General features: G+C 44.3%; 1 protein-coding gene across 2 annotated transcripts in view; it reads right to left on the reverse strand.

Moving 5' to 3' along the window:
• The window catches only part of UBE2F (ubiquitin conjugating enzyme E2 F (putative)), a 50719-nt gene that overhangs the window by 10160 nt on the left and 13017 nt on the right, over window positions 1-27542 (reverse strand). The window contains exons 3-6 of one of the 2 annotated variants that reach the window (XM_068544141.1): window positions 25333-25362; window positions 21623-21688; window positions 7733-7800; window positions 1315-1385 (exon numbers count right to left, since the gene is read on the reverse strand). In XM_068544141.1, the coding sequence (XP_068400242.1) occupies window positions 1315-1385; window positions 7733-7800; window positions 21623-21688; window positions 25333-25362 (235 nt within the window). The remainder of the gene's footprint in view (window positions 1-1314; window positions 1386-7732; window positions 7801-21622; window positions 21689-25332; window positions 25363-27542) is intronic. The other variant, XM_068544142.1, reaches the window with a different exon arrangement.

The following is a 27542-nucleotide window of genomic DNA, read 5'->3' on the forward strand; positions in this document are numbered from 1 at the left end:
TTTCTGGCTTTTGTAGCAGGCTACCATCTGTTAAATTCCTATTATACTTTGCTAATAATCTGACTTCTCAGAAGACTGCAGAAGTGAGTAGAGAAATGCCCTCTCTGGACCTAATTCTGACCGGAGAAGGGGACGTGACAGGAAGTGGAGTGTGGGGAGCCCCCAGGAGAGTGGGCGCAGGTGGAAAGCCTGGGGAGACAAGGCCGGACCAGAAACCACTTACAATCTGGACCTGAAGATCATAGATTTTTAAAGTTTCAATACTTAAAGGACAGATACTTAAAACGGAAGATGACTGACTTATAAAGTGTATTTTTAACTATCTTTTTTTTTTTGGTGGGATCGTGGTTCCCCAACCAGGGACTGAACCTGGGTCCCTAACCACTGGACCACCAGGGAATTCCCGTCAACTATCTATTAAAAAATGAAGCTGATATGAAAGAAAAGGGGGCTCCACATACAAAATAAAATGGGGAAATGAGTCCTAATCGTCGTCCTCGCAGGGAGGAGTGGTCACAGTGCACGTGCGGGGAGAAGAGGGTAAAAGGACAGGATACAGAGGCAGGGCCTGAGGAGGGACTAGATCACAGCAAGAAAGCAAAGGACGCGCCGGAGAAACCCTGTCTGCCTGCTCTCCAGGTTCCCGCAGTCCCGAAGCTGGCAGCGGTGGGGCTGGGGCTTGGCCCGGGGGTCCAGCACCAGAGCCCCTGCAAGTTAACCTCACTGCCCTACCAGAGAAAGCGCAAGACGCAGAAAAATAAAGCCCACAAGCTAAATTTACCTAAAAACGACAACCACCAACACCCTACACAACTCCTCCAGTTCTCTACGTTAGTGACCAGCAAGCTCAAGAGGCAGGAAGTCACTGAGCCCTGACCATCTGCCACTGGAAGGGCGGGGACCCAGGCACAACTGGGAAAGCTTATCCTGCTCCGAAAGTGCTCCTACGCGCATCAAGACTATTTTGGGAAAGAGAAGACATTTAAATACAAGTGCTTGGGTCTTCTGAAGCTGCCCATCCACATTTCCCCCCACCCTGGATTCCATTACTCATATTTTCCCCTCTTGGCTAAAATCAGCCATATGGAGGGAAAAGGGTAAGGGCCCTCAGAGGGGGGCACCTGGGTGGACTGCAGACGCCGGGCTGGGATGGGGGAGCTGGGAGGCCACTCCAGTTACTTGAGTGCAACCAGAAGCCTCCCTAACCTTGGCCCAGCCTCAGAATCTCCTCTCGGGGGAGATACCATGTAGAAAGCCCATCACTCACGCACGGTGCTCACAACACAGAGAAGACGGGGACGGAGAGAAACTCACCTGAGACATATCTCGCCTGTCTCTGTGATATTGGGGTGCCAGATCCTGGTCAAGCATTTCACTTTAGGAGGCTGCAACACAGAAGGAAGAGATCACAGGCTCTCCAGAGCCTTCCATGTACCCCGCCTAGTGCCTTGTCTCACCGCTCACTTGGCTCATCAGGCACTACAAACCTGCTAAATCAACGTTGTCTTCATTCGCATCCATATGAAATATTTCCCCAGGATGAAGGCCAGTAAGGGGAGGGGCTGGCCAGAGAGCAGGCTGCGGATTCAGCGCCAAGTGCCCTTGCCTCCAGAAAGGCCGCGAGCCCACCCCACCTGCAGCGGGTGGGCCTCTTCCCCAGGCCCAGTTCCACTGCGAGGTGGCCTTGCTTTGAGGAGCTTGACAGTCTTCCCACAGAATCTCACCAGACAGGTCATCTCACAGATACAAAATCTTCATCATCAGATTTTTATCTTTGATACCAATCTAGAAAATACTTCACCATCCAGATCTTTTCCTGTACTATTTCTAGTACTCTAATAGTTTCAGCTTCTTATTTGTATAAAACAAACATATTTTTCAGTACCCTCATAAGTTTTCTTCCTGATTTCAAAACACCATGACACCAGAATGTCAAATGTCATGTCACCTAGACTCCCCAAAATGATTAATCCAACCATGCAGATGTTGGTGTCTGAGGATTACAGAATTTAGGTTCAGAGTGAGTTGAAATCAACTGAATATGCTAATTTGCTTTTCTGCAAGTAAACAGGAATGCATCCGACAGAAGGAATGCTAGCACGGCCTGCACTTTCAGCAAGGCCTTCAGGCTGAAGAGGGAAGGTCAGCGTCACTGGCGCTGTATATACTGGTAAATCTCTCTAATGAACACACTGAACACAGGTAACCTACTGGGTAGACCGCATCACCGACTCAGTACCTGAAGGGACTGAAGGCTCACCCCCTCCCTCCTCTGAGGCCCTGACACACAGTCGCCCCGCCCAGTGTCCACTGCAGCTCCAAGGGTCCCACTGCACTTGCCCCTCTCCTCCTTGTCCCTTCACACCGTCCACAGTTAGATGTTGGTACAGCGCCTCCCTGGCCAATGGCCCTCGTAACAGCGGTCCCCCACAAAGAGAGCAAACCTCTGCACCGGAAGTTGGTCCTGGATTCTGACACACACTTTCCAAACTGAACCATTCTTGTAGACCCTTACCACGCCCAAAGCAAGACCAAGAAATACCAGCTCCACCTCCTACCTCAGTGGTGGCATGACTAGCCATCCCATCACACAGCTAAGGGTTTAGTATATGACAAAGACTGCAGTGCAAATCAATGGGGAAACAGGGATTCTTCAGTGGACAACTGGCCAACCATTCGGAAAGTACAGCTAGATGCTCACGTAGAGCTTTATTCCACACAAATGACACGGAGCTCTGAGAGGACTAGAAGAAACCATGGACGGGCTATCTCGGGGTCTGAAGGCCTGTTGTAAGCATTTCACAGCATGAGAAATTCAAGAAGGAAAAGCAGATTTGACTACAGTGGTGAAACAAAAAAACACAAACTTTTATAGAACAACAAAAAAATGAAAAACAGGAAAATGTTTACATAAACATTTTACATAAAATGTTTACATAAACATTTTACATTAAAAAAAAATACCTCAACAGAAAAAAAGGGCTAAGCACATAATAACAGCTCATAAAAGACATAAAGAGCTAATAAGTAGGAAAAAAATTTAGCATCCTACTTATTTAAGAAATGAAAATTCAAATGCCATTTAGATACCATTTATTTCCTCCCAAAATAGCAAAAAGAAAAAAAATAATGAAAATATCCCATGTTGGTAAGGGTTTAGGAAAAAGGGAATTTTCAAACACTGATGGTGGGGATGTCAACTGGAAAAACTCTCTGGAGGGTAACTGGATAGTACTGATAAAAAGCCTTAAAATTAGCATCAGTTACTCAGTACCTGTAATTCCCCTTCTAAGAATTTATCCAAAGACAGCGAGCGGCAGGCATGCACAAGCCGTTGTCTAGCACGTGTATCACAGCACTGCTTGTTCCAGGGGTCAGTAAACTACAGCCCATGGACCAGATAAGGCCAGGCATGTTTTCACGTGGTCTATGATCTAAGCATGGCCTTTACAGTTTTAAAAGGTTGTTTTAAAAAAAGAATATATGACAGAGACCATATATGGTCCACAAGGCCTAAAATATTTACTATTTTGCCCCTTACATAAAGTTTGGTTCATATAATCAAAATATTGGTCAGCCAGTGATCAACTATAAAGGATTGGTTTAAAACCATGATACATCATACAATTAAGTGTTCTTACTAATGATGATGTAATTATATATTAATTGACATGAGAACATATGTTCTCACGATGACATATTGTCCTATACTATAATGTTAAAAAAACCCCAAGTTACCAAGCTATGTGTAGCGTGATCCCACTCGTATGTATGATTATATACTGTGCATAACACACATCAGAAAGTTAACGGTGATCATCTCTGGATGGAGAGATAACAGGTGATTAATACTCTATTTTTGCATAGTGGTATTTTCTCAATTTTCCACAGAGTATAATAAATTACATAAAAAGAAGAGGGGTGACTGGGTATTCAAGTGTTACTTGTGGTACCTCCGGTTCTCCTCCTTCTGGAAACGTGGCAGGGCAGCCCTTCCTGACCCCTTTCAGGGCTGGTCACGGTCACATTACTCGATTTGGTTGCATCACATAACCTCACTTCCAGGGGGAGAGAAAAGCCGCATTCCTTTCTCCTGCTTCAGCACACGGTTTCCTCTGACCACTCACAGCAAAATGCCATGGGAGCATCGTGAGGCCTGGGACTGTGTCACATCACAGCCAAGCCGCCATCTGCACTCAGGCCTCCTCCTCCTCTGGGCATCCCCATCACCTTGGTTCGTCACTGTTTCTGTGTCTGTGTCCAGAGACTGAGCTTCTTCAAAGGCCGCTTGACTCTCACCTCCAGCCTACAATGTCTGACACAGAGCCCAGCGCATTCTAGGAGCTCATTAAACGTCAGTCAATCATTGCAGGCTATTTCTAGGACTGAGAGAGATTACGAGGCAGCTGGAGACTGTGAGATAAAGTTCAGGGAAAAAAGGACAAAGATCCAGAGGAAATATCTGCCTTTTAGCTGCTCGGGCAGAGGGGTGTGAGGGGTGAGGGGGATACCAAATAGGTGTATTCTTTCTTTTCTAAAAAAGTTTATTCTAAAATAATGATCTACTTTACTGCTTAAAAGGTTTTCATTCACAATCTTAATAACTGACCTTAATTATAGGAACTATAAGTGTTAGGGGTTAAAAAAAATTCCTTCTGAAGTACAGAAATCATGTAAATTATGGCATCAGAGCAAATGAATTCTGAGAAAGCTCCACAAAGTCCTTCCAGGCTGACTTGCTAAAAACTGGCTGTATCTCCTCATCCAAATGAAACATGAATTCCTTAAAGTCTGCTCTCATAATCTCTACCCCATTTGCCTGTAACCTATGTATTTTCATATGCTGGTTTAATTTGCAACACCATCAACTTGTTGGGGGGCAGAGAACACGCCAAGCACTGGACAAATGCGCGCTGCAGGCCTGGTGTGGGAGCCCCCGCCCAGCACTGGAAATACAGTGAGATTAAGACACCCCCAGACTCTTCCTTCAGGGAGCAGACGGTCCAGTGAAGAAAGACGCTAAAGGGAATTCTACAGATAAAGCTTAACCACAGAAAAGGTGAACACATCTGCCTCTGTACCAGTGAAGCACTTCACCTCACGCTCCCTGGGGGCAGGGCTGGCCTGTGCGCCCTGCGTGAGCTTGTGACCCTCGCTGGCCTGCTGGTAGGGCAGCTGCGCCACCTCTGCCTGGATGAGAGGCAGAGAGGCCCTCACGGCAGCAGGGTGGCGTCTGGATACCGCCCCGAGGGCCTGGCCTCTCAGTGCTTCCTGGCTGGAGAACATGGGTCTCCTTCCTGATGAAACAGGACTAGCCCATCATTTAGAAATTTTCCAAAGGAGACAGAAACTAAAACATAAAAATGTAAGGTCTTTATACGCCACCAATTAATACAGGAAAAGTGTCTTTGAGGCCCAGTGGCTCTCTATCCTCTGTTTATTTCATCTCCTACTTCTCTGCTTCTTAAACGGGGCAGCATGACAAACATTTTCTCACTACAGAGTGGCCACCAGGTGCGGTGGGAAGGGCACACATTAGGAAGCCGGGCAGCTCTGGACGAGAATCAGCTTTGGCAGTTGAGCCACCTAGACCGGCAAAGCCAACAAGTTCTTAACTTTACCTTCCTGAGCCCTAACTTCCTGATGGGTAAAGATATGAGCATTAATGTCACCGAGAGAACTACTGGAGAGTGACATAAGGTAAAGCTGAGTGGAAGCGCCTGACACACAGAAGCCCTCAACAAAACTCTGTTCCTTCCTTGACGCTGCGGTTTTGCTTTCTCCTCACACTGGGAAAAAGACACTCTGCCACTAACTGATGCCGATGCACCCGAACTACTACGGTTCTCAGCTTCCTTGAGGCTTGTTTGGAAAGTTCATCAACTTACGCTAAACTCCTCTGTGAGCCATCCTCCCCCCGCCCCAACCAAATTCACTGCTTTTTTGAAAACTGTCACAAACTTGCCGCCCTTTAATTTTAACATTCTTTAGATGAGTAATCCACAGATACAGCATATGTCCAGAAGGTCTAGAGTTTTAAGTACCGCATGTCGGGTTGTTTCCAGAAACCATCAAAACAGCCCCAAACTCTTAATATGCGCACTTAAACCAAGTTCTCAAACTGCTCTCACCTGAGGGAGTGCAGTGCCCTGTCAGGCCAGGTTCCCCTGCCGGGGATCAGGGAAATAGGGGAAGTCTCAGCGGGTCGCTGGCTGGCTGGATTGACAAAGACCTGAAATGCATATTTTCCTGTCTTCACTTAAAAATTAAATTTATTTTTTGTTTTTCTTGGATTGCTAACTCTTCCATCCTCATAAATTACGCTTCCGAAACGACTTTTAATACAGTAGCCCAGTAAAGATCAATTTCCATAGATAAAAGTTTGGCTTTAAACAAACAGGTGTTACAGCCACTGAACTAGGCCTGGGCGGTGGAGGTGGGGCGAGGTCGCGGGGAGCAGGTGATTCCCACTGTCAGAAAGGAGGGAGCAGTTACTGCAGGGAAAGCAGCAGGACCCACGCTGTGCCCGATTCCCAAAGCCTCAGGTTAACAGGGGACTGAACTTTACCATCCGGTTTTTCTTTCCTAGTCGACAGGCCAGAGAAGGCTGTGGAACCTCAGCGGGGAAAAGATGTATAACATTGGCAGAGCTGGCCACGTGCCAAGCTCAGCAGCTCAGGGATGGAGAGGGCCCGCGTACCACGTCCACTCCAGCGCCCGACTGAGGGGGGTGCGGTGCTGTTTCGAACCTTCAACGATTTCTCACAGCCACAGTGGAAACACTCCAAAACCCCCAAATCTGAGTTTTCTCACCTCTCCACTATTCCCCGACCCTGATTCTTCATTCAAGTAGACCTGGTCAACTTGACCTGTACACAGGATGCCAGTTCTTATTTCCATACCCGCTGACACAGCTGCAGAGATGTCCTCGTCACCTAGAACACCCGCCCCAGTTGTGCATGAGCCACCCGAGGCAGGACGACTCCGATTCTAGCTCTCCTCAGAAGCTTAACTGGCCTCGACCACTTTCCAAAAGTGACCCTCTCTCTTCCTTCTCTGAATTCCTCTAAAGCATTTTCCTATTATTAACCAATATCACTGTCTGCTACTTAACCACTTTTATCATTTTATGATAACTTTCTACACTTTCTCTCACCTTCCTAATGGGTCAGCACGTTCCTTAAAAGCAAAGACAGATGTGCCAGCACTTGGCACGGTTATTACTGGGAGGGTCCTGGAGGGATCAACATGTAGCTAGGGGTGTAAATCACTTCCTAGTTTGAAACTACAGGTCATTATTCTTTTCCAAAGTTCTAAAACGCACATTTTATACACTTCTGGAATTTTGGTGTTATACCATAAACAAAACTACAGTTTTAAATAAAATGCTCTTTTCTCCACTGCCAGAATCTAACAAGGTTTGCATGAAATGCCCAAGCCGCCCCCTGTAAAGGTGCCAGCCTCGGGGCGGTAATTCCAGCCTCGGCAGAGCTGCACCCCAGCACACACTGGCACGGAGTACTCGCAAACACTTGTTGAGAAAAGGAACCTCTCCACTAAAACTCTCAATACTGCTGATGAGGGGCATTAACCACACAAATATCAGCCATTTTGTGCTCAGTCCCAGGACCGGGTGGGCTGCACTCGGACACAACGCGGGGGGACTGCCGGGCCCTGTGACGGCCACCCGCCACGCGAAGGGGGAACAACGGCTCAAGCGCAGGCTACTCACCACCATGTTGTACGCATCAGGAACTTCAGTTTCAAACTGAAATTTTCCACCCTGGTAGTAACCCTCATCTATCAAAAAACACAAAACAAAACAAAAAAATCCTTTAAATTAAAAAAAAAAAAAGGAAACAAAAGGCAAACACTATGTTAGCATATGGCAAATACAGAGAATTAAGAGTTGAAAAAGAGGACTGCAGGGCTCCTTTGTCACTTCACTAGCCTCGCCCCTGGCCTGATGGTTACAAGTCAGCCCACACTGACTGGCGCCTGCAGTGCTCTCCTCCTCACTGGCCGCGCGCCCTCGGGAAAGGGGAGGCCTCCCCTGGGAGACGGCCCCCTCCCTCCGCTCAGGCCCTGAGCCTGGCCCGCAGCACCCCGTGCCTCCCCTCAAGCACAGCTCATGACAGGTAACCACCTTGCTTCAGCGCTTGGTCACCTGTTTGCCGCTGGTCTCCCCGTGAGAAGTCAGCTCCACGGGGGAGGCAGGCTTGTGTTGACTGCTTTTGTCCCGGTGCCTGGCACGTGGCTTCCAGTCACTCGGTAAACACTGACTGAGCATGGACCCTCTGCCAGGCCCTGCTCCAGACCCTGGCCGGGGACACAGCAGTGAGCCAGACAGACAGAATCACCGTCTCAGCGACTGTGCCTGGTCAGCAGTCGTGGGCTGGCTGGCCGAGCGCTTGGTACAGCCTTCAGAACAGAGCAGGCCCTCTGGAAAGGGGCTGGAGGGTACGCAGAAGAATGTCCAGGGTCCGAGCGGCACCGCCGTGCCCCCGCCCTCCCAGGTCTGCAGACCCCACAGCTCAGTCCCAACCCCCTCGCTGCGCCGCCCACCTCTCCGCCTCTCCTGGAGCCGGCGGTGGGCTCGGTGGGCTCTGCTGAGTTGCAAGCGCTGCTGGTGCGGCTGCCAACAGAGGGCGCTCCAGCACGAATGCCCCCCACAGGAGTTAAATTACTCTGAACTTCACAATTTGATAAAATTACCACCATCTTTAAAACGAATGTTCAACTTCCTCTAAGATATTATCACCGTGAACAAATCAGCAATATTACATTTTATCACTTCCCTCAGCTCTTTATGTAAAACGAACATTTAATAGGAAAGTGTTGGTCTCAAACCAGCCACCACTAAAAAACCATTTTTCTTTTTTAAGGGTGTTGAGATGGTGTCAACATTTATGTCTGTCCCGCAGTTAGAACTCGCCTTATCTCGCTGTGTTACACAGGGAGCCCTCTGTGCCCTGGAGCCTACTCCCTCCTTCCTGCCAGGAACCATACGCCAGTGTCTTCCAGCCAGGGTAGGGGTACTGCGGGGAGGACACACTGTCCACAGGGTATGTGGGCACTGACAGCTTTGAGAGAATCCACTTCTAGATGGCCAGTGTCCATGAGTGCCCTATCGTGAAATGAATCTGCCCAACGGTGCTTGTGAGGTCAAGGAGTCATGCCAGCTGTCCCTTCCCACCTCCCCTTTCACTGTCTTTCTCCCACTTGTAAAAGAAGGCCGACTGCTCATCTAGCCTCTTCCTACGATGCACTGCACCAAGGTGTGATGCACTGGTCACAGTAAAGCTCCTTGAACAGAGGCACTATTGCAGGGTTGTGCCTTTCCCTATCATACACCCACTTCTGTAAAGGGCAAAGCATGGCATTAAAGATAAGATGGCCCAGTTCAAGCTGGAATGTCTTGAAGTTAGACACACCGTGGAGCCTGATGACAGGGATGATCAGATGTCATTTAGTAACGTCAATCACGGGACTACTGGAAAAGAATGCCTCACCCCCGTGAGAAGCAAGCAAAGACGGTGCCAAGACGCAAGAGGCCCGTGCCTTCCCCCGCGTGGTGCCAGCCCCACACCTCACCTCTCCATTAGGGGTTAAACTCGGAAGTAAGGTAGCTGTTGGAGACACATCTTAATTTAGAGGCTTCGCCAAAGAGGGAGTCTTGGCAGTTAGAACTGGTCCTGCCTATTGATGCACATGGCAGAAATTTCTGATACACTGAATGAGCTAAGTCTGCAGCCACGAGTTTTTGTAAAGCCTAAGTTTTTAATATTATATTGGTAGGGGTATGATGAAATTAATATCACAATTTTCTCAATGCTTTCTGAATATTTCAGGTAACATGAGAGGCTATCAAGTGAAGAATGACGGGTATGATTAGCGGTCGGTTGGCAGGTCTTAGGAAAGTGGTTTTGGTGCGTACCTCGGAGAATGCGACACAAAGGGATTCTAATGACTGGGTTTGTAAAGCCACCTCCAACCAGGTGGTTCCCAACTCTTTGCTTTCAACAAAACAGAAGAAGGAACCTAATCTAGTAATCAGCTGAAAGACCACAGTAAAATACCTTGTATGATTTTTGGCCCCTAACTTTGAAGTCCAGGGACACAATGACGTAGTGACAACAAACACCTTCCGTGCCTGCCTACTTATTTATATGAACAAGCAGTTCTCAGTGTCTACACCTACAGAGACAAAAGGAAGGAATACAACTTATATTGACCCCTTCTTTCTGGCATTAAGTAACATTGTTCACAAGCACATCAACTAAATCAGAGAAAAATGCCAAGAGCAGCCACTCATTCTCAGATACATTTCCGATGAAATGCTATTTTGTTTAGTAACCATCATTATTAATCCAACAAACATTTGATGAATGCTACTATGTGTCAGGCACTGTTTTAGGCACCACCAGCAAGAGACCTTCCCGCCCTCATGAAGCTTACATTCTAGTGGGAAGAAACAAAGTAAGTAAGTTAATAATATAACAGAAAGTGAAAAAGAGCTGAGGGGCTAGGAGGTGGGAGGAGCTGCAATTTTAAATAGGGAGGTCTGAGAGTGAAGGCTTGAAAACGGAGGGTATCCGGGAGAAGAATACTCCAGGGAGAGACCCGTGAGAGGGCCTGATGCATTCAGGGAACATGCAGAGGCCAGAAGGTGAGGCAAGGGAAGGGGAAGCTGCGGCTGCAGAGGTAGCAGGCCTGGCCTCGCAGGCCACTGCAAGTGCGCTGGCTTTTATTCAGCAAGGCAGGGAGCCACCAGAGGGGCCTGAGCAGAGGAGGGGCAGGACCACAGAAACATTATGCTGGTTAGGAGCAGGGTAGGAGCAGCTGGAGTAGAGATACTGTGACGGTAGCAACACCAGGATTTGCTGGCAGATTAGGGGTGGGGTGGGGAAGAAAGGAGCCGAAGCGCTGCGCTGTTTGACCTGGCAATGGAGAAGGGCAGAGTCGTCACCTCGAAGATAAAAAGACTGCAGAGGGCACAGGTGCGCCAAGTCCAACGTCGGATTTGAGATTAATTTGAGATTTCATGTCAACAACCAAGTGGAGACACTGATCGGCAGCTGACAGATCTTTCTGGATAGACCTTTCTGGAGTGTAGGGGAGAGGTCAGGGCTGCATGAGAGGTTTGGGAGCTGTGTACAGGAGCATGAAGATTTCATGAGCTGGCGAGGTCCCCAAGGACCTGACTATGGAGGTCCAAGGACCGTGCAAGGCCTTGCGGCATCCCCGACTTGGGTCAGGAGACGGGGCAGGAGGGGCACTGGCAGCAACAGAAGAAAACCAGGAGCCAGGAGCCGGTACAAACAACAACTGTAACAATCGTTCAAAAGAAAACGCTCAACACCCAGGAGTCTCACAGTGACAGCAACTTCTTAAATAATTAAATATAAATATATAGTTACACAACAGTATGACAGGGTGAAAAAATTCTTATAGGCAGAGGAATGTTTATATTAGGATAAAATTCTATGAGACAAGTGAAATAAAAATATATGAGTGCAAGGAGAAAAAGCAGCAACGAACGTTTTCCAACCATTAAAGTGGAGCTTGTTCATATGTATATGTAGTTTTTCAATGCATGATGGTGGGTGTAGCCATGGTATTTAGATTCTACTGGAAACATTTTAAAGAGTAAAATAATACTTTCCCCTTTAAATGTCAATATTTACAGCACACTGGAAATTACACTCTATGCAAATTTTAAACTTAAGGGCAGGAAAAACGCAATCCCTGCCAAGAAAACCTTGTAGATCTGGGATCGGCAAACTTTCTCTGAAAAGGGCCAGGCGCTACGTACTTAGGGCTTTGGGCTACAGGTCTCTGTCACGTATCGTTTTATTTTTTATTTTTTTAAATAGCCCTTTAAGAATGTAGAAACCATTCTCAGCTCGAGGGCTGCACAACAACTGGCCCGGGGTGGGCTTTGGCTCACAGGCCTGGTTTGCCCACACTCAGGTGAAAATACAGCAAAACAAAACTACAGCGCCAAGCTGAGTGACCCTGAGCTCCCGTGCAGTGGGCTCACTGAAGAGGGAGAGCCGCTGGGGGCCGAGCCAGTCAGGGGAGCCTGCGGGGCGGGCGTTAGAGAAGACCCGGAAACAAGCACCAGCAGCAGCACAGCAACAAGCACGCTGACACGTGGAGCGTGGACCACGTGCAGGACCACGTGCAGGACCACGTGCAGTCGCCGGGGCTCTGCTCACGCGCCCACTCCGCCACACTGCTGCTGCTGTAAAGGAGCCACTGAGGCAAACGGACTGAGTTCCAGCTGCTCCACAGCTGGCGGGCCGCTTCACATCAGGCGGTGTCACAGGGGCCTGGGGAGAGCGGGGCAGGGGAAAGGAGACAGAGTGGCAGGGGTGCGGGGGGCGAGGGGAGCGTAGAGAGGAAGGCCGCTGGGAGCAGAGGAGGAGCCAGGCCGGGCGGAGCTGCAGACAGACACCGAGTCAGCTGTGAGACAGGGGTGCTGAGATTCAGAGGAAACCACGAACATGAGGAAAGAAATGGAGAAGACTTTTTAGATGTAGTAAACAGAATATCAAGAGCTAAAAAACATAATATCTGAAACGAACACTTCACTGGATGAGCCTCAGAGTCAATCAAATACTGCAGGGATTTCCCTGGCGTCCCGTGGTTAGGACTCGGAGCTCTCACTGCCAAGGGCGCAGGTTCAATCCCTGGTCAGGGAACTAAGATTCCACAAGCCGTGCAGTGTGGCCAAAAACAAAACAAACAAACAAAACTCAGCAGAAATAGAAACGATCCACACTGAGGCACAGAGAGAAAAGTGAACAAAACCTTGTGACCCCAGTGGAGGTCTAGTTTGTATGTACAGGGAATATATAGGTAAGAGATATATCTTTTTTAAAGTTTTACTTGGGGATATGCACACTTTTTAAATATTTATTTTATTTATTTATTATCTTTATTTTTATTTCTTTTGGTTGTGTCGGGTGTTAGTTGCACGTGGGCTCTTCATTGTGGCGCTCGGGCTTCTCTCTAGTTGCGGCGTGCGGGTTTTCTCTTCTCCAGCTGCGACACACGGGCTCCAGAGCGCGTGGGCTCTGTAGTTTGTGGCACACAGGCTCTCTAGTTGAAGTGCTTGAGCTCAGTAGCTGTGGCACGGGGGCTTAGTTGCCCCGCAGCATGTGGGATCTTAGTTCCCCGACCAGGGATCGAACCTGCTTCCCTGCATTGGAAGGCGGATTCTTTACCACTGGACCACCAGGGAAGTCCCTAGGTAAGAGATATTAACATTCGTATATCTAACTGGAGTCCCATAAAGGGGTTATAGATAAAATATTGAAAGAAATGTTGGTCAGTTATTTCTAGGTTTGATGAAAACTGTAACTCACAGATCCAAAAAGGTCAATAAACCCCAAGCGAGATGAACAGAAAGAAAACCACATCAAAGCATATCATAATAAAACTGCTAAAAACTGTGACAAAGAGAGAACATTAAAAACAGCCAGAGAATAAAATGCACATCACATAAAATGAAACAAAGAATCACCACTAACTTCTTATAAGAAAAAAAAAAGTCAGAAGGCAGTAGAATGATATCCTTAAAATGCTGAAACTGTCAACTTAAGAATTCAATATTCAGCAAAGCTGGCAGAATTCATCATTCAGCAAATCTGCACTATAAAAAGAAAATCCAAGGATGTTCTTCAGGCAGAAGAAAAATAACAGATGGGAACTCAGATCTACAAAAAGGAATGAAGGTTGTTAAGTGGTTAAATATGTTGATAAATATATGAAGAAAATACAATTATCTAAAACAAAAATAATAACAATGTGTTCTGGGTTATAACAAATGTAAAGTAAATGAGACTATAAGATAAAGGTTTGGATGGGGAAATGGAAGTATAGCAATATTAGTCTAAGCTTCCACCTTAAGAACTAAAGAAAGAAGAGCAAATTAAACTGAAAACAAGCAAATATGAGCAGAAAACAAAAAAAATATTAGAGGAAAATCAATGAAACCAAAAACTGGTTCCTTGCAGAGACCAATAAAATTGACAACCTCTAGCCAACTTGATCAAGAATATAGAAAACAGAAATTTTCAATGGCAGGAATTAAAAAGGGGTTATCAACACAGACTCTACAGAACTTAAAAGGGTCAGAAGATATTAAGAGCAACCTTATATAAATAAATTTGAAAATGTAGATGGTATGAACAAATTCTTTGAAAGATACAAATCACCAAAGCTCACTCAAAAATAATAAGTCCAAGTAACCCATATCTATTTAAGAAATTTTATTCATACAGTACTTAAACTCTTACCACAAAAACAAAACAACAAAATACTAGACCTAGGTGGCTTTACTGGCGAATTCTACCGTTTAATAAGGAATTAATAGTAATTCTATATAAAACTCTTCCAGGAAACAGAAGGGAACACTTCCCCATTCATTCCAGGAAGAGTAAGGAGGGGAGGGGAGGGAAAGAAACTAGAGCCTTATCTTGCACCATATGCAAAAATTAACTCAAAATGGCTCACAGACCTAACTTTAAAACCTAAAGCTATAAAACTACTTAAAAAAAAAAAAAAAAAAGGAGATCTTTCCATTTCTTAGACAAAGATTTCTTAGGACACAAAAAGCACTGTATTAGTTTTGTATTGGTTGCTGTGATAAATTACCACAAACGTAGCAGCTTAAACAATAAAAACTTACTATCTTTTGTAGGTCATTTGTCCAAAACGAATCTCACTGGGCTGACATAAGAGTTGGCAGGGCTGCATTTCTTTCTGGTGGCTCTAGAAAAACTCCATTTCCTTCACTTTCCAGCTTTAAGCAGCCACCGGTACTCCTTGGCTCATAGCCCCGCCCTCCACCGTCAAAGTCCCTGATGGCCAGTGGAAATAGTAACACACGCAACAGCATGGATGACTCTGAAACGCACTGTGCCAGTGAAAGAAGCCACGGACAAAATGCTACACACCGGTTGGGGCCGTTTATATGACATTCTGGAAAAGGCACAACAACAGGGCAAAAATCAGATCAATGATTGCCAGGGGCTGGGGGTGGGGAGAGGAAACTGACTACAAAGGGGCCCAGCTTTTGAGCTGATGGAAACATTTTATGTGTATCTTGATTGTGTTGGTGTTTACACAACTGTATGTGTCTGTCAAAATGCAGAGAAGGTACACCTAAGAACAGTGACTCCACTGTCTGTAAATTATACCTCACTAAACATGATTTTTAAAAAAGATAAAGGTAAAGCCTGCTACATAAAAGGCACCATCAGGTGGTCCAGGAAAATAAAGGAGCGCTGGCAATTTTTACAATGCCAAAAAGCTCAACATTTAAACAGCGTGTAATTTTTTAATATTTTATATACATTATACACGTTTTTACTGGTGACCATCAGAATATATATTTAACCATGGTAATGAATGGCTTTTAAAACAGTACGTCAGACATTTATTTTCACACCCACTCCTAGAAACCTGAGCATCCCAAGAGAGAATTTGCCTCAGTTTTACGTGCGAGGCAGAAGGCAGAAATCAGTGCAAGAACAGTATATATCGGACAACATGTCACCTACTCAGCAGTAAGCAGAGACATATTGCATCAACACAGTTCTTGCAAGCAGCAAGGAAAAGAGCAGTGAATGTTTCCCTAACAAAAGTTAGCTGATGTGAAGGGAGATAACTGTCTCAAGAGCAATCACCACATATCTATTATATATGAAAGGAGAATTGCCACCTGCATTTCCAGGATTATTTGGAAGAAAAGACTCCATCAGGAAGAAGTCTGTCCCTCATAATGGGTATCCATATAAAGCTAAAAATTAACCTAGAAAGAACCAGGGATGAGAGTACACGTTCTATGTCTGAAACCGTGACATATTAACAGTAAACTACACACAAACTACTATGAGACTAGGGTGGTGGTCAAGCCAAAGGCCTGCTTCAGTGCTCTGACCCATTTCCGTATCTTTTAACATGTCCATGATTATTTAAACGTTGTTCCAAAATGTTCATGTGTGGAACCAAACCTGTGTTTCAGGCTTACTAACCATATTTCTTTGCTCAGAAACTGGGAATCTTACTTTATTTCACACTAAGAAATTTTTCCTTCTATAACTCCAAAGCTCTGAAACAAAGCTTAGAATAACTAAGAACCAAACATAATGGGGATAACAGATAAAACAATTTAAATTTCATGACTCAGTGTAAGGCGCACTTTTAGTATCGTGCTCATCAGTTAGGGAGTTTTTTTTTTTTTTTAATTAATCAATTTCTTTATTTATTTATTTTTGGCTGCATTGGGTCTTCATTGCTGCACGCGGGCTTTCTCTAGTTGCAGCGAGCGGGGGCTACTCTTCGTTGCGGTGCGCGGGCTTCTCATTGCAGTGGCTTCTCTTGTTGCGGAGCACGGGCTCTAGGCACGCGGGCTTCAGTAGTTGTGGCATGTGGGCTCAGTAGTTGTGGCTCACGGGCTCTAGAGCGCAGGCTCAGTAGTTGTGGTGCACGGGCTTAGTTGCTCCGAGGCATGTGGGATCTTCCCGGACCAGGGCTCGAACCCGTGTCCCCTGCATTGGCAGGCGGATTCTTAACCACTGCGCCACCAGGGAAGCCCAGTTAGGGAGTTTTTATAAATTAAATGTTAAAATTAAGAAAACATGACAAATCTAATAATCAACACATTTAAAAACATACTTACGTGAATATACACATAAATATACAAGATTTACAATGTAGCTATAGAATTCCCTAATCAGGATTTTTAATATATGTAACAATAATAAAAAGGATGTTATTAACCATTAAAAAAACCTCCCACAGGGACTTCCCTGGTGGCACAGTGGTTAAGAATCCGCCTGCCAATGCAGGGGACACAGGTTCGATCCCTGGTCTGGGAAGATCCCACATGCCACAGAGCAACTAAGCCCGTGTGCCACAACTACTGAGCCCGCACGCCTAGAGCCTGTGCTCCGCAACAAGAGAAGCCACCGCAATGAGAAGCCCGCGCACCACACTGAAGAGTAGCCTGTGCTCACCGCAACTAGAGAAAGCCCGCACACAGCAACAAAGACCCAACGCAGACAAAAATAAATAAAAGTAAAAAACAAAACAACAAAAAAACAACCTCCCACATATCTAATAAAGAACTTATACCAGGTATATAAAACTTACAACTCAATAATGAGACAAGCAATACAATTTTTAAATGGGTAAAATTTTTTTTTCTTTTTTTTTTTTTCCACACACACACACTGTATTTTATTTTTACAAGAGATAAATAGACTGACACCAAGCATTGTACATGGATGACCACAACAAAAGCAACGATGATTGCACTTACCAAACATGAAACACACTCATACTATGTCATAATATTGACATTCAGTCCAGTAATCCTCCACTGTAACAGCTCCTTTACTTTGCAGTGAAAATTGATTTGTATATTCTTTGCCTCTGAGTCCTTGTGGGATTTTTTTTTTTTTTTAATTCAGACAGAAAGTCACAAAAATTATACTCATCCTCATCAGTTCACTCAGTCCCATGTAATTAATTTTTTTTTTTTCATCTTGATCTTTTGTTAGCACTTTTATGAGTTCATCAGTTTTTCATTAGAGTTCTGAAAATGCTTATTCATTCAGTTCAGCAGTACAGTCAGTTACCAGAAACCTGTACTCTGACAAGTACAGGTTTCTGGTAACTGGGTAAAATATTTGAATAGACACTTGAACAAAGGAGATATACAGAGAGTAAACAAGCTTGGGAAATGATGCGCAACATCTTTAGTCACTAGGGAAATGCAAATTAAAGTCACAATGAGACACATACCTAACAGAATGGCTAAAACTGAAAAGACTGATAATACTAGCTATTGGCAAGAATGTAGGGTAACTGGAATTCTCATTCATTGCTAGCAGGAATGCAAAATAGTACTTTCATTTTGGAAAACAGCATGGCAGTGTTTTATGCAGTTAAACTTACTCTTATCACATGACCTAGTAATTGCACTGCCAGGAGAAATAAAAAACATTGGCGAACGAAGACCTGCCCACAAAGGTTTACAGCAGCTTTATTCACAATGGCCCAAAAGTGGAAATAACACAAAGGTCCATCAATAACCTGTTATAAATAAACTGGAATACACCCGAACAACAGAATACAGCCCATCAATAAAAAGATACAAAATACCACATGGATGAAACTCAAAAGCATTATGCTGACTAAAATAATGTAACTTATACCTCAATCAACATTGCTTAACAAATTTTTTTTAAATCAATCTAAGTTTCCACCTTAGGAAGGTAGAAAAAGAAAAGCAAATTAAACCCAAGGTATAAGGAAGGAAATAATAAAGAAAAGAGCAGAAACCAATAAAATGGATAAACAACTGAGAAAAACAAAAGCTTGCTCTTTGTAAAAGATCAACTGGATAAACCTCAAGCTAACATGATCAAGGAAAAAAAGAGAAGATCCAAATAAACCAACATCAGGAATAAAAACAGGGACATCAGTACAGATCCCACAGACATCAGTAGACTAATAAGAAAATACTCCAAACAACTTTGGATGGTATGAGAATGCTAAGAGCAGTCTTACTCATCATCACCAAAAGCTGGAAAGAATTCAAATGCCCGTCAATAGGAAAATAAATAATTACGTCATATTCATACAACAAATACTGCTACCCAAAACAATACATATGAATTTTAAAACAAGTTACATGAAAGAAGCCAGAGAATAAGAATACGCAATATGATTCCACTTATATGAAATTCAAGAACTGACAAAACTAATTTATGGTAAGAGAAATCAGAAAGCAATTTTGGGTGGGTAGCAGGGAGCGAGGAATTGACTGCAAAGAGGAAGGGAACTTTGGGAATGCTGGAAATATGTTTACTGGGATTGTGGTTACACAGGGATGTGTATCCATTTTGCAAAACTTAGTAAGCTCTACAGTTCAAGTTAGTACATTTTATTGTTTGTAATTTTATACCTCAGCAAAATTTATTTAAAAAGTAAAAACTAAAATTAAAAAAAAAAGGTCCATGGTCCCCTCTGCCTACAAGCCACCATGTCACAGTGTGGGCAGGCTGAGGGGACCTTCACAGGTCAACTGGGCAACTCTGACCTGGCCCAGGTTTTCAAACCATCCCTCTAACTTCACAGAAGACTCTGGTGGTATTTCAGCCAGTCTTTAGATTTTTGCTTTGTTTTGTTTCATTTTACTTTCTAGTATTGTTTCTTGTTTTGTGAGTTGATGTGGAGATTTTTTTCTTCTAAGTTCATTTCTTTTCTTTTCCTCTATCACCAAATTACATTTCCATCTTTTCTCTGAAGAGTACATTTATTCCCAAGCATGAGGGACATTCCAAAAACAAACAGAACTATAAAAATGTTACCAAGTACGAACAGGAACTATCTTGCCAGGAGCCAGATAAAGAAGAGCTTTGAGCTTCAAGTGCAGATGCAATTCTTCCACCCTGACCACCTAAATATCTAGATCTTCTATATTACTGAGTTTTCAGACTCAGCCCCAGTATTACTGGCTGCAAATGAGCCAGTTTCAATACCATCTGCTCTATATACTGTTAAAACTTTACTACTTAGACCTATCTCTATAGTTTTTCTTTAATAACTAAGAAGAGCATGACTCCAAAAAGTTTTTTTAAAAAACCAGGATATTGGGCAAGTTTTTAGGGTTGGCAGATCTCTGCCATGCTTCACTTAATAACAAAGGACAAGAGCCACAGCAGCTTTCTGAGTCACTGACACCACAAAATATGGGCGCACACACAGCACCTAAAGAGCACGCCACACAAAGCTCCATGTGTGCACCTCCACAAATATAAATGCTCAAGTACTAAGCAGTTACAGGCACCAAAACACAAATTCCTTTTTTACCTGATGCAATAGTGAACACAAAAACTGTAACAAACAATCGTGCTGCAGTTTCAAGAATAATAAGAACATCAAAGATGGTGTCATAGACATAATCTCAATAAGAACAACATCCATGTAATTTAGTAAAAAAAATTCAGTTAAAAAAAAAAAAAAAAAAAAAAGAAAGACTTATCCAGAGGTTGGCTGGACTCGACACAAACTCATTCATGTAAGACAGTAATAAGCCTGGCAAAAGCAAACAAGGTCTCTGAATAGCTGAGAATCACAAAGCTCTCACAAATGCCCTAAAAAGGCAGAGAGAAGAAAATATTTTTACTACAAACACACAAGTGTGAGACTACTTAGTAAACCGAGAACCGATCTTAATCACCACAATTTCTGAAAATACCTTGCATTGCTTAACAGCAATAGTAACTGACGTTCATAATGGTGACCTTTGGTCACCTGGAAACAGAGTGTGCTCAGTATCCCTCACTAAAAAGGGCAGAACTTGCAATGTGTCTATGAAGGTGGCCAAAGAATGGTTACAACCTCCATCACTTCACAAAGTCCTGAGCTTCAGTCCTCTCTCGAGGTCAGGCGTGTGGAACGCCCGTTTCTGACAACGGTGTTCTGATGTTAGTATCTCTACCCTAGTGCTCACTCATCTTAGAAATGGAAATGGTACCAGACTGAATTTATGGATACGCCCCAGAGTCGTTTGTAGAACCACCACACAGACTAAATGAATTTAGTTTTCAAGCACATTTTGAAAATGGGATTTCTCCTGTTACAATACAACATCTTCCATGGAAAAAAACCATCCTACCTGCAGGGAGACAATGCCAGGGCTTATTTGTGGGTTCATTATCACCTACTGAAATTCTGCATTCTTTCACTTTTTAATTAAATTAGCTAGTGACTCATTATTCTCAGTTTCTCACTCCCTTTCCCTCCCCCAAATAAAATAACACCCTCCACCTCCTCCACAACACTGCTTCCCCTCTTGTTAATTCCCTCTGTCCTGCTTTCTTCCTTCACCACCCAGCCCACAGCAGCTCCACTGGCCATGGCACCCACCGTCAACGTAAACGCCAGAGGGCTGCACTGTTGGAACGTGCAACTCCCGGAGCTGCACTGTAACGAGGAAAAACCCAAGCCCTCCCTCTAGCTGCACAGGGCGACCAAGGACAAATATCCACCAGCTCGGAGCACTTGGAGCTTGGACACTTATCAGTGCTAACAAGGACAGCTGGTAATCTGCCTGCTTCCTGGTGCCTGTAACAGCCTGGGCTGAAGTGCTTCACACCCATTATCTATTTAATCCTTGCAACGGGTCCCATGAGATAGGTTCTATTTGATCCCCACTTTGCAGCTGGGTAGGCTGCAGCTGAGAGGTTATGATGCAACTTAACCATGGCCACACTGCTGCTAAATGGCAGAGCAGGATCCGAATCCAGTCATGACCTCAGAGCTCATACTCTCCACCCCACGCCAGCAGCCTTCGTCGTCATTCGCCGGGGGCGTTAACGTCTGCACCCAGTTACTGGGTACACGCCACATGCCTCAGAGCACTTCCCTATGCTTTACTGGACTACAGCATGTATCTCGTCTTCATATGGAATGGTCATTACCGTCGTAACTTTCAAAAAGTTGGAGGACAAATCAAACCAAATATTATAGATTTCGAAAGCCTTTGGAATTTGCTGTTTGAAAATCACTTTAATACTTACACATGTAAGAATATTACCTGGGGTGACAGTTAGCTGAAAGCAATGAAGCTTGTTTGGATCAGGAAAATACACTTTGCACGTACCTGCAAAAGAAACAGGCCGTCACGAAGGTCTGACAGTTAGCAGCAGTCCTTACGTTGAGGCTAACTTTGAAACACGTGGGAAAGTTTAACGGTGCTGAGGAGTCCTACAGACTAAACCGGTATATTTCCCGTTTGTTTGATAATCATTACGCCAATGTGCTAAAGTTGCAAACCAGTGATATTTGTTATGCGTTTTCCTCCTTACAGTTTTTTATTAGTTAATTCCAAATTGGGATGCTATCTTTCACCCTTTAAATGGTCCCTAAAAACAGAGATCTTTCCATCAATTTCAAGAATGATGCTACTTTACTTTGAAAAGAAGAAACCGTACCTCAAGGAGATTAATGTATGTGGGTAAAGGCTAACTAAACATAGAAAAACCAGAAAAAGAGCCCAGGCCAAACTTCGGGTCTGTTCACCCAGCACCGCAGTCACCTGTACCCACCACAGCGAAGAGAAGTTAAAAGCAACGGTGCCAGCTAAGGTAGCTCACACCCAGACCACGGCTTTTCTGTTTTCTCTTTTTTTAATGTCTTCACAACCCGACCGATAATTCACTCGGTTTGCTGGTGGCCGGATGCTCTGCTGTCGGCGGAGCATGACGGCAACACGCTGAGCGCATGCGCACTGCACCAGAACGGTCTGCCTCAGGAGACCCGAGTAGTTCCCACCGGAGAAGAGCTACTGCAGAGGTGCAGACAGCGCAAGACATCCTACATCTGCCTCCTTCAGACAAGCGATGCAGAAGAGGGGTAAATACCCGAGGGATAAACACTGAAGGAATGTGGAGGGAATATACGTAGAAATTGTCTGTATTTTATAAACCTGGAAAATATTATGCTAGATTCCTTGGGTCGTCTGCTATTTCTTACGAGTCCTGCTGAAAATATTTGCCTAGTTTTACACGGTATGAATGTTCATCAAAAATAGGACAATTCAAATTTGGCCTTGGAAACAGCCTTAGAGACCATCTAATCCAACATCATCAATTGTGAGAGGTGACATGAAGGTCCACAGAGGTTCAGTGACCAGCCCAAGACCACACAGGTTATCAACAGAAGGAAGTTTAGCTCCCAAGTTAAAAGCTAGTTCACGCCTCATTTCATCGCTTCATGAACATGCCAGAGACGACACATAAAGACAATGCAGAACTGCTCGTGGGTTTCGTTTTGTGACTAATCCCTCAGAAAAATCGTTGCAGAGTGAACGGTAACTCCATCTAGAAGAACAGGAAAGGGTCTCAGAGATTACACTGTCATGTTCCTTGTTTTCAAAATAAAGAAACCAGGGGCCAAAGAGTTCAAGGCTTTCACCCAAACCACACGTTTGAACTGTGGAATGATTTAAATGGCATTCGTTTTTCGTAATCTTAACCTGGAAAGATAAACACCATTTTTCTAGTGCAATATATGTAACAAAAACATATGACAAGGGGTTAGGAAATGTTTCATTGGTTAGTTAAAGTTGGCAGCATCCATTTGTTTTTAATGTCTCGTATTCTCCTTTGTTTGTTTTAATAGAAGTACAGATGTAGAAATCAATCCCTCTAATGTAGACTGGCCCACCAAGAATAAAGAAATTATCGAGATGGATTAAAAATAACAATAAAACTTCTAAAAAGAACCAAACATCTCAAAGCTAAAAAGAAGTCTTAAGTTCTAACAATGACAGCAAAAGGTTAAAAGTCAGCTTCTTGTTCCAGTTCAATGCAGCAGCTTTATTAAAACTTCAGAACTAAGCTTTTCCTCTCTGCAAGCACAGGCCAAGGCTCTCACAGTATCTCTGTCCATCTGAAAGAGATGTCTTCTACTTTTTGCAAACAGAGAAACCTCTACAAACTTGCATGAACAGAGCTCCAAACTAGTTCTGAATCATTACTAAACAGCACTGCGATATGGCAAGTTATTTTGTTTGCCTTAATATTTTAGAAAGATTATTAATCAGATAGTAAAGATCTATTCTTTGGTGGTTTCTTGTTTCCCCTTTAGTGAGCTGCATACTTTTGGAAAGCCTGGCTTACTTGTATAAACTGATTTATATGTCCCCCCACTTTGAGAGAACAGGCAGGGAGAAGAAGAGAAAGGAAGCATATATAGCATGTAGTTTTTAAAATCTGACAGCTTAGCTATAAGGGCAAGAAAGATGGGGCATGCCTTTTTCAAACCTAAGGTTTTTAGTTAAAGTCCTGGTTTGAAAGCCAATTATAGTTTTATTGTTTTTAAACCAAACATTTAGATAAAGCTAAACTATATTGGTTACAAACCAACAATCTCTGTAAGATTCACATACAAGGACAAAATAAACTGGGTGTAAGTTGGAAGTTTTTTATGGTCTTTGATTAAATGTCTGCATGTGTATATATATTCAAGATGGAGGGCCAGTGGGAAGATATGATGGGGGTGGAAAATAGAAGGATCACTTCATTTTCCTTTTTAATTGGATTTTATTAGATTACTTTATAATCTGAAAAGAATAGAAAAAAAGAGGGAGAACAGTATAATGACCCCATCACCCAGCTTCAGTACTTTACCAATCTTGCTTTGTCTGTGCTATCCACACACAGTTATTTGTTTGTTTTCCCGGAACGTTTTAAAGCAAATCATTTGTAAATACTTCAGTAGGTGGAAAGATAACCTTTTAATAGAAATCCAAGATATTTCCTTCTAGTTCTGACTAGAAGAAAACTTTGAAGTCAAGCAATCCAGTGACTTTTAAGACATTTTTGACTTACACTAAAATATATTTTACAGCACAACCCACTATCCTCATATATAAATACTATGTATTAAAAATAATTTTTCAAGGAACAATATGAACTTACCGTTACACACTGATTACACAACCACTTAAGGGTTGCACCCCACAATTATCTTTCCAACTTTAGGTGGAGGTTGGGATGGGCCCTCTCTCACCCTGTGTCAGATGGCCTCCGTATCAAACTCTCTCGAGCATTCGCCCAGACTAGGAGACCCACGTATAAAATAGTTCACTCATATTGATAAATATATTCAGCCTTAACCAAGTATAATGATAAAAAGTTCTAATTTCAAAAACTACTAAAATGGTCGAAGCTTTCAGACTTTGATGGTCTTAAAAAATATAATGGCTTGGGAAGGCATCAATGATAGGGGAAAAAAGAAACACTGACACGTATCACAGGAGTTAACTGGCTGGTAAGCGAGCCTGCTCACGAGTGAGGCCCGCAGTCAGTCCCTGTGTGCTGGGGCGAGAAGGACCTAGCCAAGGTGAGGCGACCTGGAGACATCAAGGCAGCACAGCTGTCCTACCCTGGGCACAATGATAAATTACAAATAAGCCCTTTTCGGGCCAAAAACATGGTACTGTCACTAACAAAAATAGGACTGTCCATCATTGATTTATACGCCTTTTCACTAAAAGAGGACGTGGGACAGAATGCTGTGTAAGAGGAACAAACCCTAACCAAGTGCACCTCGGCAACAGTAAGGAGAGGAAGTACTGCCGTGCTACATTCTCCTTCTTATCAGAGCCTCGAAAAAAAATCCTGTTTATTCCTAACATATATATAAAACGGGCTTTTTGCTAGGCAAAGTTATCAAAACATAAAACAAGCTTCTCCATGCAATTATTTTGCAGCATTTAATGTGTGGGGATGCTATACTTACAAGGTAAATTAGCTTCAAGTTCTGCAACCTCTGTAGAAACAAAGAGATTATTGTTAATATTAGTCAATTGCTCCACATAAAATCACCAGCTCTAAACTGGCAATTCCCTCCAGAACAATGAAGAAAACAAACAAACAAAAAGAAAAAACTGAATTAACAGAAATCTACACTTGGTCTAAAGTTTAGACTTTAAGCCATGAAGTTGCTTTCAAATACACAAAGTGACTTGCAGGATGCCAACAAGTGCAGTCAAGGGCCCTTGAAATTTTACTTCAGCATGAATGAAAATTACTCAAAATTAACATAGAAATTATCTATAGGTAAACAGTCACTAAAGTGTTTTTGAAAATCTTGTTCCCCCACGTAGTGGAACTACTGCCCTCAAAATCTGATTTATATTTATATCTCTGCCTCTTCCAGTTTCTCCGGATTTGTCTTCCCGTGAGGGCGTGCCCAGTTTGCGCTAGAACTTCTCCAGTGAGAGAGAACGCTCTCCCTCCTGCTGGGCCCGCATGGCATGTTGCCCTTCCGTCCGTGGGCAAGCTGATACCCAGGGGAGCCTCCTCCTTACAGCTACATTCCTGAGCCCTAGTGCTCTCCTCTGGGACCCCTTCTATCAGTCACGCATTCAGCATTCAAGCCCAGCACCCCTCTGCCAGGACAAAGCTGCCAAGCTCCCACCAATCCTGCTATGAACGAGCCGCGGTCTGGGGGAGCACCCAGAAGAAACCGGGCAGGCAAGTCGTCACTGCCTCTGACATAACATAACGTGCTCTGGAGACTCTCCAGCTGCAGAGACTAAAGGAAGGAGGAGGTTTATCAAGCTGGGCTTTAAAGAACCAGTAGAATTCAGTCCCACAGAGGTGGGGAAAAGGGTATTTCAAGGAGATAAGTCAGCAGTGTGCAAAAGCATAGAACGCAGACAAGCACAGAAACCAGACGGTATGCAGTGCGGCCAGCGCAATGGGAAACAAGGTGGAAAACCAGGGCCAGGATGGTGGAGGGCCCAGAATTCTCAACTTTATTCTGCAGCAATAGGGAGCCAAGGGAGATTTCTGAACAAAAGTTCCTAAGCTTTGCCTCAAGAGGACACCTTTAGAAAGGGCAAAGCGGAGGCCAGGTGACCCATGAGGTGGGTGCTCTGAGAGGCAGCGAGGACTCAGCAGAGGTGGGGAGAGCCAGCGTGCCTGACAGCAAAGAGGACAGAAGGCTCTGCCAAGCGTGTGTGTGTGTGTGTGTGTGTGTGCGTGCGTGCGTGCGTGTGTGTGTGTGTGTGTGTGGAAGCTAAGCAGGGCGGGTGGGGGAGTTGAAGTCTGGGTGCACGACCAGGGCCGGGGCTGGGGAGCCCCTCCCTGCAGAGTGATGCCACCTGACATCATGAGACCAACAAAGGGGAGAGACTGGTGAGAAGAAAGAACTTTGGCAGAAAGCAGAGGACAGGAGCAGGGAGAGTCACCGATGAGAGACAGGAGGAAAAGCAGGAATGATTCAGTAGAGAGGACAGACTGGTCCGAGGGGGAATGAGGCCTGAGGCAAGGCCATGGGATGTGGATCATTCAAAACAGGAAGGTAAGTGGAAAGAAGAAACCAGTCTACAAAACACTAAGAAGCAAATGACTCCTTCAAGTGCAGAGCAGGGGTGGGGAGGGGGGAATGGGTGGGAAGGGAGAGGCCACAATGTTTGCAAAGCTGAGTGCGTTAGTGGGGAGACCGGCAGATGGCTATTTTGAGGCTAAGCGTTTAGGAAAGGCACAGGCCTCTGACATCAGCTAGTTGAGAATCTGGGTAGAGACGGGTGGCACACTAAATGTATTAGCTCTGGGTTCCAGGCATTTGGGATGGGCATCCAGAAAAGTGAGGTGAGGCAGAGGAGGGAGGAGATAAGGACTGCAGTCTTGGCAGTCTTGTGCTATGGTATATACTAGAATATATGCACTTAAAACAAATGATGAAGACCCTATGAAAGGTTCACTAGCATCATAACGACCGTGGTGACCTTTAGTTTCGCCTTTCACTCTAGCAGGGCACGGGGTAAAGAAACACTCTGAGGCCACCCACCCCGGCCCTCTGACCAGGAAGGGGTCCGAGCCAGGCTCTGCTCCAACAGCCCACACAGGGCACTCATTTTATCAAAAAAGCACACCTTTTATCAAATGAGTCATGCATATTAATCACTTTTAAATAAATGTTATCCATGTAATTAAATCTAG

The sequence above is a fragment of the Eschrichtius robustus genome, chromosome 5 (genome assembly GCF_028021215.1).
Source record: "Eschrichtius robustus isolate mEscRob2 chromosome 5, mEscRob2.pri, whole genome shotgun sequence".
Taxonomy (NCBI): Eukaryota; Metazoa; Chordata; class Mammalia; order Artiodactyla; family Eschrichtiidae; genus Eschrichtius; species Eschrichtius robustus.